This window comes from Medicago truncatula, chromosome 1 (assembly GCF_003473485.1).
Source record: "Medicago truncatula cultivar Jemalong A17 chromosome 1, MtrunA17r5.0-ANR, whole genome shotgun sequence".
NCBI classification, from domain to species: Eukaryota; Viridiplantae; Streptophyta; class Magnoliopsida; order Fabales; family Fabaceae; genus Medicago; species Medicago truncatula.
This window is the reverse complement of record NC_053042.1, coordinates 38,712,376-38,724,444: the sequence shown is the minus strand read 5'-3', so window position 1 is coordinate 38,724,444 and position 12,069 is coordinate 38,712,376. Positions and strand designations below refer to the sequence as shown.

Below are 12,069 nucleotides of genomic sequence, written 5' to 3'. Positions count from 1 at the left end.
GAGCTTTTATACTATATGGTTTTGTTTATCAATTATGCTTTGATTTGTTATATATACAAATTTAATGTAATATCTAATTTTTTTTTTGTGTGTGATTTCAAAGTATTTAAGAGAGGTGATATATCTTGAATTTAGAGTCTATTCTGCAAAAGATAATTTTGTTTCGAGAGTTATCGTAAGCTCATATAGGATTCATGTTTATCCTATTTTAAAAGACTGGTTAGTGAGATCTATGTGTGCTTTTCCTCAAGAAGTACACGAAGGCCTTAATGGGTTTTGCGACAAAACTAGTAAATCTTTCTCTTTGTGTTTTTTCTCATCTCTTTCATCTCTTTTATTTCTCAATTTATCTAACTTCAACGCATGCAACTATCATTTAGTTAAACTATTTATAGGCACTTTATTTTATTTAAATAAATTGATGTTCTAACTCAGTATTTTTTTTACAGTAATATTAACAATGTCATCGACAACAACATGATGACAAATTCCTATGAAGGCATTGTAATATGTGCAGATTCATCATCACATTCATGAAGTTCTCAGTCTTCTATGACCAACGTTGTTTATGTTGATGGTTTCGATTTTAGGGCTTGTAAAAAGCACAACATGAAGAAGAAAAACAAGGAAAATGTTAATGGTGGTAGAACCCACAGTCTACCACATAAGAAACAGTTTCTTATGTGGTAGACTGTGGGTTCTACCACCATTAACATTTTCCTTGTTCTTTCTCTTCATGTTGTTCTTATTTCCAGCCTCAATATCATCACCATCAACAACAACGTTAACCATAGAAGATCAAGACTTTTGTTAACGTGATGATGAATCAACACATAGATCATAATGACAAAAATCTTCATAAGAATTTGTCATCATGTTGTTGTTAAAGACATCATTAATATTATTATTAATTGGAGACGATAGGGTCGTGACAATGATGCATTTGGATGCCCAGACCAAGCTTCAGGAACATGCATCTCTTTCCTGATTATGTCAGCAAAATTGCCGAAATTAATTCTTGGAGTTAATGACGGTGAATAAAAAATGGACAATGAATGTTTGTATGTCTTTGCGGTTGTGTTGTTCCCATGCTCCCTTTTAATAATTCCATCAATATTCATGTAGGTGTATTCAAGTCGAGGAGGAAAACAAGAAAATGAGGGGTTTTTTTTTTTTTAAAGTCATGGTTGGGGGATATAAGTCAAATTAAACTCATATGGGAAACATATTAAAATTGGGGAGGACTGACAAATAGATCGATGCCATCGTGTCTTTCACTCCTCCCACGATTTAGTACACTCAATTATTCAACTTTTACGTTTTTCATCTTGTGCACCAATAATTAATTATCAAAATACACAATTATATCTAGTAAAATGTTTTGTATAGATGACTTATTTAAAATATTATAATTTAATATTATATTTCAACGAAATAATACATTAACCATTTCGTAATAATACATAAGCAACAAAGTTTCAAAAGAGTCAAATAATAACTTTCTCGTATTTAAACCAATTATTGAACATGTGACTCCAGGTGAAATGTTTACTTTAAAAAAAGATCACGTACACATATCAATTACAAAAGACTAATGTATTGATATAGGGATACTGCACCCTCGTTGTATCAAATTGAAGCTTAAGGGCAAAAGAGGAACAAAGAGACTGAAGAATTGTCCAAGAGAGATAACCATGATGATCCAAGTTGGTTACGAGATTCACATAAGAGTTAACCTCTTTGTAAACATGCTTCATCGAGGCATTCAAGTTCGAAAGATGGATAAACCTAGTAATTTTTATATAATAATTTTTTTTTTTGCTAATGGAGTGACAATTTAATGAGTAACCACGACGGCTAGTACAAATGATAAATTTGTAGCAACTGTGAGTGTTGCAAACTCCAAATATAAAAATAGTTAACAAGTAGTTAGATAAATTATGATTGTGATTTGTTGACATGTAAACCTTCTTATACAAACAATATTCAATTGACTGGTCATACTCGATGATGTACGTGGTAATAGATAAGCAACTCTAGTTTGTTAACTATGTGGTTATGAAACCATTAATTAATGTGTATGAAAGTTCACTTTTAGTTTAACTATTACTGTGATCTGCACTTTTTTTATTGTTAAACTATTTTGATTTACACTGTTGTCTTGATTTCTTTCTTTAAACCTCACACCAATATTATTATTTTTAAGCTCGAATTTCCCCTTTTTCAATTATCTGTTTCTTAAAAATAAATAAAAAATATTGAAGGAGAGGATGCTGAAGGAATTATTATAAGAGGTGCCTCATTGGTATAATAGCGTGGAAACTAAACTGAGAAATAAGTCGGGCCTTCAAAACATAAACCGATTTATAGAACACGCTAAATTGCATCAAACTGTTAGTTTGTTCATGATAAAGAAAAACAAAAACTGATTCATGAAGTTGAGTTGCTTTTAAAATAGTCATTTGCCTCCTATGATATCAAGTATTTTTCAGAAGTTGTTGATACCTAAAATATAATCTCAAATAGATATAGTCATATAATTAATAAAATCACTTAAAAAATCAAGATAAAATTGAAGATTCACGAACATGGTTGTTGTTACCCCAATATATTTTGCTATTTTGACATCTCTTTCTTTTAATTTTCAAAGACATCATACTCATTTCATCTGTCCTATGACCCCACAACCACCGCCGTGCCTACATTTCCCACACCATTAGTCTACCTCATCAAAAATTGTGGGTCGTTGGACAACGATATGGTAATAGGAAGAGGGAACGAAGAATGAAATAAGATGTATGGTAATTTTTTTGGTTTCTAAAATGTCGTTTTTTGGGATAAAAGGTAATACCTATAACATTACGCCAGATACGTAACAACACCAACGACATATACGAATTAATAAAACACCAACCTTTACAATCTAGTTTGACCAAACACAAATACGACAACACAATAAATCTCCAACAAATTCTCAAACATAAATAAGGCTACATCATTGCCACGAGGGCTAAGCCTATAAAAGAACCCTAACAATTTTACGCAGAAACCCAGAAAAACCCTAAAAGCCATGAAAAGTTTAAACCCTAACAGAGAAAGACATCACAACATCATCCTCATTTCAAATTCGCCCGTTATTTTCACAAACTCGATAAAATTTTATTCAAACCAGATCTAACCTAAACAATTAGGGTTTTCAAAGTGTCCAAAAATGTAGGTCGACCAAATTTGCCGCTCTTCTTCTCCACCTCCCCTTTCTCAGATTTTATAAATCGTCGAACCATACTCTATCATCCGCCTCCAAAATCAAACCACAAAGATTCACAAAGAAAGACCAACATCAACAAACCCATAATCACTACTTTACAAATCTTATTAGTCGATTCAACTTTTAATCTTCAAAACCTCTATACCCTAAAAACACAGTCAAATTTCCTCCATTGAAACAAAGAGGGTTGAAATGAGAAATAAGGGTGGGGTTAACATCATTATACATACCAAAGCCCAACCCAATGAAATAAATATAATAATCCATTTCAACAACATAACCCGAAAAACACACTAGTTTGTTTTGTGTTTTCAGCTTCACCTTCTCCGATGGATAGATAGATAAACTCACACACATGCACGCGATCGGTAAAATTCTGAACCTTCGCATCACAACACAATTTCTGAATATTCTACTTGCTATAAGGTACACTTTCTTCAATTTCTCAAACCCTAAATTTCTCAATTAAACTCCAAATTTCGTAAATTAGGGTTTAGCAGCAATTGCTTACAGAACAGATCGCGGCGGTGGTGGTGGAAGAATGAAGGGGCGATCGAATCGCCCGATGGATCCACCACCGGATGAATGGGTCGACGGTTCATGGACGGTGGACTGTATATGCGGCGTCAATTTTGACGACGGCGAAGAGATGGTAAAGTGCGACGAATGTGACGTATGGGTTCACACGCGTTGTTCTCGTTACGTTAAAGGTGATGACATGTTCGCTTGTGACAAGTGTAAAGCGAAGAACAATCGTGTCGGAGCGGAGAATAATATTGAGGAAACTGAGGTTGCGCAGTTTCTTGTGGAGCTTCCGACAAAGTCGATTCCTTTGGAGAGAAGGGGGAATGGTAATAGGAGTAATGGAATTGCTTCTTCTAGGGTTGCATCGTGTTCGCGGAGGCCGTTTAAGCTTTGGACTGATATACCTATGGAAGAGAGGGTTCATGTTCAGGGGATACCTGGTGGGGATCCTGAGTTGTTTGAGGGGAAGACCGTGTCGTCGATTTTTGGGCCGCAGTTGTGGAAATGTACTGGGTATGTTCCTAAGAAGTTTAGTTTTCAGTATAGGGAGTTTCCTTCTTGGTATGAGAATGAGAATGAAAATAATGATAAGGGTTTGCAAGAGAACGAGGATAATGGGGCTGGGGTGCTTTTGTCATTGTCGAAAGAGGTTAATAATATGTTGGCGAAGTCGCCTGTTACGGCTTTGGTTGATACGGGATCGAGGCAGGGTAAGAAGGGTTTTAAGGAGAGTGGAACTGGTAAGTTAGGGAAGGATCATATGCCGCGTGTCCATAATGCGGTTAAGAAGGAGAGGAATTTGCTTAGGCCGTTTGTTGTTCATTCAAGTAAGCGTAGGAAGGATGAATTATCAAAAGACCGGAGTGGGAAGAAGAAGCGGGTTAAAACTTCTGATAGAGAGGAGGTGGATATCAAGAAGAGGACTTCTGACAGAGAGGATGTTGATCCCAAGAGAAGAAGTTCTGACAGAGAGGATGTTCATCCCAAGAGGAAGACTTCTGATAGAGAGGATGTAGATCACAAGAGGAGGACTTCACATTCTTCTAAAGCAGGTTATTTGATTTGATTTTGTTTTCTCTTTTCTGCGGTTTTAATATAAATTTTGTAGCTCTTAATTTGGAGAATTGCTGAAATGTTAGTCTTGTACTAGATAATAGATATAACTTATAGGAGAAGAAATATTAAAATAATCATGCAATAATTATTGGGTTTTATTTTTTTAACAGATGTTGGTATAAGTTGAAATTAGGTTTTGTATTTTAATTTTTTCAGAAACTCTCATCTAATTTATCCATGAAGATTTATAAACTCAGAAGAACTTTTTTCAGTAGTAAACGCGTTTTAATTGAGAAGCTAGTAGAAGTTAGAAGCAAATCAAAACTAATCTTAGAACTATCCCACTAAGTTAATGAAACCACAATTACAAAATGTGATTTAATCAATATGTTAATTGCTAGGTTGTATGTGTAAAGTTATTATCTTTCGTATAGTGGTTGATTTTTGCCTTGAAATCCATATTGCTGTCGAGATCTCTGTCTTCATGATTTCCTCCTATTACAATTATTACTAGTTACTATGGACAAGTTTTCTAATCTCGTTTCATTGTGCCTGTGGGCGAATGTCGTCAACAATTGGCAGTATTCCACGTCTTGCAACTTGATGCATGCTTGTTGACTTTCTCTTTTTCCTCTCATTTTGATCACTAGCATTTACACCCACCTGTGATGCAAAACAATTGGCATTTTATGGAGACAGAGGTCCGAAGGTTTTCAAGGATGACATTCGGAGCATAAAGAATAAAAACTTAAAAGACACAGTGGTTCAAGATCATATTTCTAATGACTCTTTTGCGGTGGGTACCACCATAGAGGTATCGAATAACAACTTGACAACTACCGAAGAGTCTTCAGAAGCGTTATATACCAAGAAAACAAGGCGTAGTCATTCTGCTGGAGATGTATTAGCAGAAGAGAAGACTGGCAATAAAGTTCTCGAGATGTCGTCTAAGACTGATGATGCCGTTACATCAGTTCTGAAGCATACTTATCTTGAAAATGCCTCAGCTAAAAAGAAGGTATGTATTACTGACATTTCTGCAATCAAACTGTTCAAAATTTGGATAAATTAAAATCCTTTATTATGTCTGCATGTGTCAATTAGTAATATGCTGCCTGTACTTATTGCCTGCCCTACTACACATTTAATAAAGTAAAGCATAATATTGGCTGTGTTAGTTTTCTAGTATTATTGCAACTGTCTGATCACTTCTATTTCACGTTATAATCAACTATGAAGGAAATTGCTATCTAGAGCTCAGAGCCTAAGACTGTGCATGATATAGTGTGCTCAGTATCTGATTGTAAATTGATAATCAACTAAGGGCCACAGCTTTTAATATACCGAGACTTATGGTTAGGTCTGTGCTTTATGCAGCATGCATTCATAATTTTCCTCTTATACCCCAACACCCTTTTCTTCAACTATAATTTAAAGAAGGTTGTGGAATTTTCAGATGTTTAAGAGAGGGCTCGCAGGGCTTTAATTGTGGCTAGGATGTTAAGTAATTTGAGCAGATTGCACAAATGAATGTCGTGCTTGTATCTATCTAGAATAACAGTCGATAACAAATTCTAGTTTTTAAAATACGACAATCCATACTCTTTTTTGGTGTTAGAGATTAGTCTAGACTTAAATCGCGGAGAAAACATGTGGAAAAGTTTGGTAAATGAATTTGAAAATAAAACATAAGAAAACTTTGTTTATCAGATACTATGCTAGAATTGCAAGCCTTAACTTTCTTCCATCCATCCATCTTTTTTGAAACTTGGTGCTCGCAGTCATGCCTAAATATGCGATACTTTAAATTACAGCTTGGGAGCTTTCAGGTTTTTTTGCTAGGGTTTTTGCATATTTTCTTACTAGGTTTATCATGCATAGCTTTACGGATGTTTTGTCTTGTCTTTTATGCCTTTAGACTTCGTCTCACACTATATTGTGATGACATTTCTTGCTTCTACAAACAAGGGCGGAGATTGCTTGGAAGCTAATAATTTGGATGAAACTTTAGTAGTAAGAAGCCCTATGAGTCCGCAGACAGAAGATCCTCGTGGTTCTGCACCAGAACATATGGAAAAGCAAGTTTCTCAAGATATTGACTGTAACCAGCATCCAAGCTCTGGACAATACAAAGTTAAGGTGAAGAGAGAAGATGACAAAGACAAATTTAAGCACTCAAAGTTTCATTTTTCGTCCATCAGCGATCTTAAAAACAATGGAAAGTCATCTGATCCCACATCTGATATTGGTAAAGTGAATGATGCTGCAGTTCTCACTTTACCTTTATGTGAAAATAAGGTGGGTGATGTTGGCATATCATCAGAAGTAGTCCCTGATAGTCATACCAATGAACTACCTGGTAATTTTTCTCATGGAAAAGAAGTCGAGGGATCTGAAGGTTCCTTTGAAACACAAAAGGGATTCTCAGAAACAAAAGATGGTATCGACTCTGCTAAAAATCTATCAAAATCCGAAGCACTTGAATGTCAAAGTAAAATGCCAGCTTCTGTCCGGAAGACGTCTCCAACTTCATCAATCATAAACTGCAAATCACCAAGCCAGGACTTCAAATGTGAAGATACTGAAACTGCTAATCCTTTTACAAAGCATGGAGCTAAAGCTGACCATAACATTCACATAAAGAATGGAAGTTGTACGAATGATGGAGCAAGGGATGAAATTCCAAGGAAGTATGTAAGAGAGCGTCCAAGATCCTCTTCAAAATCCTCTTTACATTCAAGCCAGAGTACGCAAAATTCTGTTCCAAAGCAAGCAAATCCAGACGTGAGAGATTCTGTTCATTGTTCGTTATCTAAACCATCCTTGGGTCACCAGACTCCAAGTGTCGTTGGTTCTAGCGAGACTAATGCATCAATGCACCATCAAAAAGGATTGCAAGGGCAGAATAAAACTTCATCTTTAGTGCCACAGAAAGCAGAAAGGCTTAATCAAACAAATACCCATTCTTCCTCTAAGTTGAACCAGAACCACACACCATCATTGAATCCTTCTCCAACATTAAATTCTTCAATGCTGAGTGATGAAGAGGTATGGACAGGACTTCTAGTTTTCTTATTAAGTTCGAAAAATGTTTCTCCTATAGAATGTCCTTGTTTTTTTTTTCCTCTTTTAATTCATTTTTGTGTTTTATTTATTGGCAGCTAGCTTTGCTATTGCATCAAGAACTGAATAGTTCACCTCGTGTACCACGGGTACCCCGTGCACGCCAAACAGGTAGCTTGCCACAAACAGGTACCAGTGCTACAAACATGCTAATGAAGCGAGCATCGGTTGGAGGAAAGGATAACTATTTGGTAGGAATTTGTTCCATCAACTAAAAATGATACACATGGTTTCATATATGAATTCAATTTCTAGAGTTTTTGCGAGTTTTCACGATAATGATGGTCAATATATCTCCATAATAGTGGTGACTTACTATATTGTCATATGCACAGGTATCTAAAAGAAAATACAAGGATGCAACTAGAGACGGGTTTAGCAGTTCTCGTGAACCAGAAGATGAAGCTAAACGGATAGAGAATGAGAAGGGTCAATCATCATCTGATCAGAGAAAACAAGACACAGCGTATGTGGAAGATGCTTCTGTAAAGGAAGAAGGAGGCCGTGCATGTGTGACAGCTGCAAACTCTATTACAAACAATGTTGTTTCCACAACCCCTGCCATTGCAAACAGCGGTTCACCTTCCCCCTGTGAGGATCGAAATTTGTCATCAATGAGGAACTCACCGAGGAATATATCTGATGATGATACAGCAACTGCTGGAAGACCAGTTCATCACACCTTACCTGGTAGCTTCCTTTCACGGATACATTGACTTCTCTTTTTGTGTTTGTTTATATTTTTATTTTCAAACCATTCAGTATAGGATTGATTATTGTTGGTTAATAAAACATTGACTTAAAATATTTATTTAGTCTCACGGCTATTAAAATTCATGCATGAACCTTACGCTCCAGGTTCAGTTTCAATACCTTGAGTGCTACTTGATTTTTTTTTATAAAAAAGTTACTTTTCTATAGTTGATAGGTTGTGCCATATGTGCATCTAGGTTTGGGCATGGTTAGCTCTTGTAATTTGTAGGTAGGCAAACACTGAAACCTGAGTGTTATTATAAATTTTCTCTCACAAAATAAATAGAAAAATAACTGGTGCTATGTATTGGGAAATTTGTGGATAGTTTCTTACTATATACACGTATTCAAGTGCAGGCTTAATCAATGAGATAATGAGCAAGGGCAGGCGCATGACTTACGAAGAACTCTGTAGTGCTGTGCTACCGGTATGGTTCTTTATCGATGCTGTTTTTGAGGTTCCTACTTTTGTTTTTTATTGCGACAGGTTGAAATAGGTTGCCATGAACATGTTCATTTCTTTTTAATTGTCACAGCACTGGCCCAACTTAAGGAAACACAACGGAGAGCGATATGCATATGCAAGTCCCTCCCAAGCTGTTCTTGATTGTTTGAGGAACCGACATGAATGGGCAAGATTGGTTGATCGTGGTCCAAAGGTACGTATGTGTAATTTGATAATCCTGCTTGAGCTTGTATATTGTTTACTGAATCATAATTAAGATTTCATTTTCAAAAACCTACCAACTCAAGGAAGATTGGATTATTGTTTGCGACTAACCAAATTATCGCAACAAGTTTGGTGCAGAATCCTGTCATTTTTCATGATTGCCACAAATCATTTGTCTTTAGCCAGGAATTGCTTTTTGGTTATATTATACCGTTCTCTAGCCATAAGAAATTAGCCTTTTTTTTTAATTTATGTTTGTGTCCGATTTGTTTTCTATCTAAAGATAATCATGAATTTTAATCATCAATTTATATGACCTTAAACTGTAATTGTCTGCCATGTGTAACCTGCTTGTATGTTTCCGAGTCCAACCAATTTGAAGATCTGCTTTCATATTAAAGGATTTAAATTCATTGCAGAGAATATGTTCTGACATATTGCCTTTACTTGATCGGAAAAGATAATTTGTAGTTATAAATTGATGCAGAAAAATAGAATACATGCTCCTCCCTTATAGAATAGACGGGAAGTAAAGCGCAGGGAGAATATCTAGACCCCTACAAAAATAGGAAGTTACCTATATCTTGTCAACATTTACAAATATTATTGAATTCTGGAATCAGTTTCTAGTAAATGCAAGTAAGACAACCTCTAAATAGATCCATTATGGATCCAACCCTTTCCTATCTTTGTTGTCCTATTATCTATGAGTTGGAATTTGAACTTCTTTTGACTCTTTTAAGATCATTGGACTCGGTACCTTAAGTCTAGGTGAACCTTGTTAACCTACAATTCTTCAAGACCCATAGACTGACCAGGTCTAGGTTCGGTGAAATAATTGCTGTTATCTGCAAGAAAATATGTGGGTTTCTAAATTGTGGGGGAACCCCAGAGTCCAATACAGAGGAATAGATGATGTTTGTGGGCTACTGGTAGTGAATATCTTTGTACTTTGTAACAATATTCTCGTGTAATTCCATTCAGTTGTAATATATTTAGTAGAAGCTCTTTCTTTTTTTCATTTGGTCATTCCTTTGCAGTGTGGTCTGCTTTTTTGTTGTTGTCTACTCTGTTACATTGCTACTCTATTTAGTCTTGAAAGGTTTCAATCTGAACATGAATCACAATATTTCAGACAAATACTAGGAAAAGGCGTAGTAAGCTGGATGCTGAAGAATCTGAAGATAATGGATATGACAAAGGTAAAACTGCAAAAGAGACCGATGGGAAGAACTTTGAGTTGCAAAAAGAAGAGTTCCCTAAAGGCAAGCGTAAAGCTCGAAAACGCAGGCGGCTGGCTCTTCAGGGAAGAGCAGTAAAGGATGTCAGGAGGAGGCAAAAAGGCGACTCACTAACCGGTGAGGATGTCGGTCCATTCTCCAATACTAGCGAAGGGAGCTTGTTCAGTGAGGATGAAGTTCAAGTTGACAGAATAGGTCCAGCAGGAAGTACATCAGATGATGAGGCGGGGAGTGCTTAATTTCTTCAGGTGGCTAAATATCTAATTGGGTTTATTCTTGCAGTAATTTGCACTTCTTGGCTTCAAGTCGAACAAAGTATTTTCTGTCTGAGTCTGTCAAGTGGGGGAGATGCACTGCGGTACTAATGATGTAGCATTGTATTAGTAGTGTACATAGTTTCAATAGTATATAGTGTATCCTTTTCAAGCATGAGACAACCGTGTAGATTTTGTAGAATCTGTAACTTGTAAGTTATTCAAAGATTCAGTTAGGGATAAAAAAAAAGAATGTACAATTGGCTTTGATTACTAATGTAGAATCATAAACATTTCTAAACAATTGTGGTAGCTGTGCGAAGGACATGTCACTGATCGGTTGCTTTTATTTGATCAACGATTAAGATGTGATAGATAAGTCACTTATGATTAAGATGTGATAGATAAGTCACATGAACTACAACAGAGGTTTATAATTAGTAATTAAGAAAGTAGTTAAGAATCAAACCGTTCATGTGTAATATAATACCCGACAGAGAAAAGAAACTAGTGAATTGGAAGCTGACAACATAACAAGTGAAATAGTGGCATCCATCATCATGATGATAATGTACGGTTGGAGATCTGAACCAATACTGTCTATGAATTATCAAGTTCAAGTTCAAGTGATGCTTGTTATTTTTTTTTAGAAAATAATCCGTCTTGGGGAAATTTTAAAAGCAAAGCATTTCATCACAATGTTAGGCCAATGAGAAAATTCAACTTATTTAGAAATGCTTTGACAAAAATATCATGAATACATGACTGAAAATATGCCATAATATTACTGTTTTTTGTGAAGATAAGTTTCAGTGATAAATGACACCGCTATTACTATTTTATGCAAGAATTTTTTTGTCGGTGTTTCTATTCACCTACCTCACCTGATTCACCATATTAAAATCTCACCTTTCTCTTCTCTATTCAAATTCATCACATCCTCTTAGTTGAACCAAACACAGATATTTAAATTTTAAACCTACTTAATGTCATCTTATCAAATTTAAATTTATGTTAAATGTTAGAGATTCTGGGTTCAAATTTTAGACGAACGAAAGAAAAATCAAGATAACGATTATTATTCATTTTCCATTCAAAAGAAAAATGATTTCCTTTTCGATGTTGTTTGCCGCAGAAAATGAAATCCCAAGTCTAGTTTGGACATATATACATGTCCTT

At 35.5% G+C, this 12,069-nt stretch overlaps 1 protein-coding gene across 1 annotated transcript; it reads left to right on the top strand.

Moving 5' to 3' along the window:
- The first annotated feature begins 3,542 nt into the window (after window positions 1–3,542).
- Window positions 3,543–11,212, top strand: LOC25484571 (uncharacterized). The gene is made up of 8 exons (XM_013613419.3): window positions 3,543–4,845; window positions 5,500–5,867; window positions 6,818–7,897; window positions 8,011–8,163; window positions 8,308–8,662; window positions 9,083–9,153; window positions 9,262–9,384; window positions 10,531–11,212. Exons 1-8 carry the CDS (start codon window positions 3,810–3,812, stop codon window positions 10,873–10,875), a joined length of 3,531 nt encoding a protein of 1,176 aa, XP_013468873.1. The 5' UTR covers window positions 3,543–3,809; the 3' UTR covers window positions 10,876–11,212.
- The last annotated feature ends 857 nt before the right edge of the window (window positions 11,213–12,069 follow it).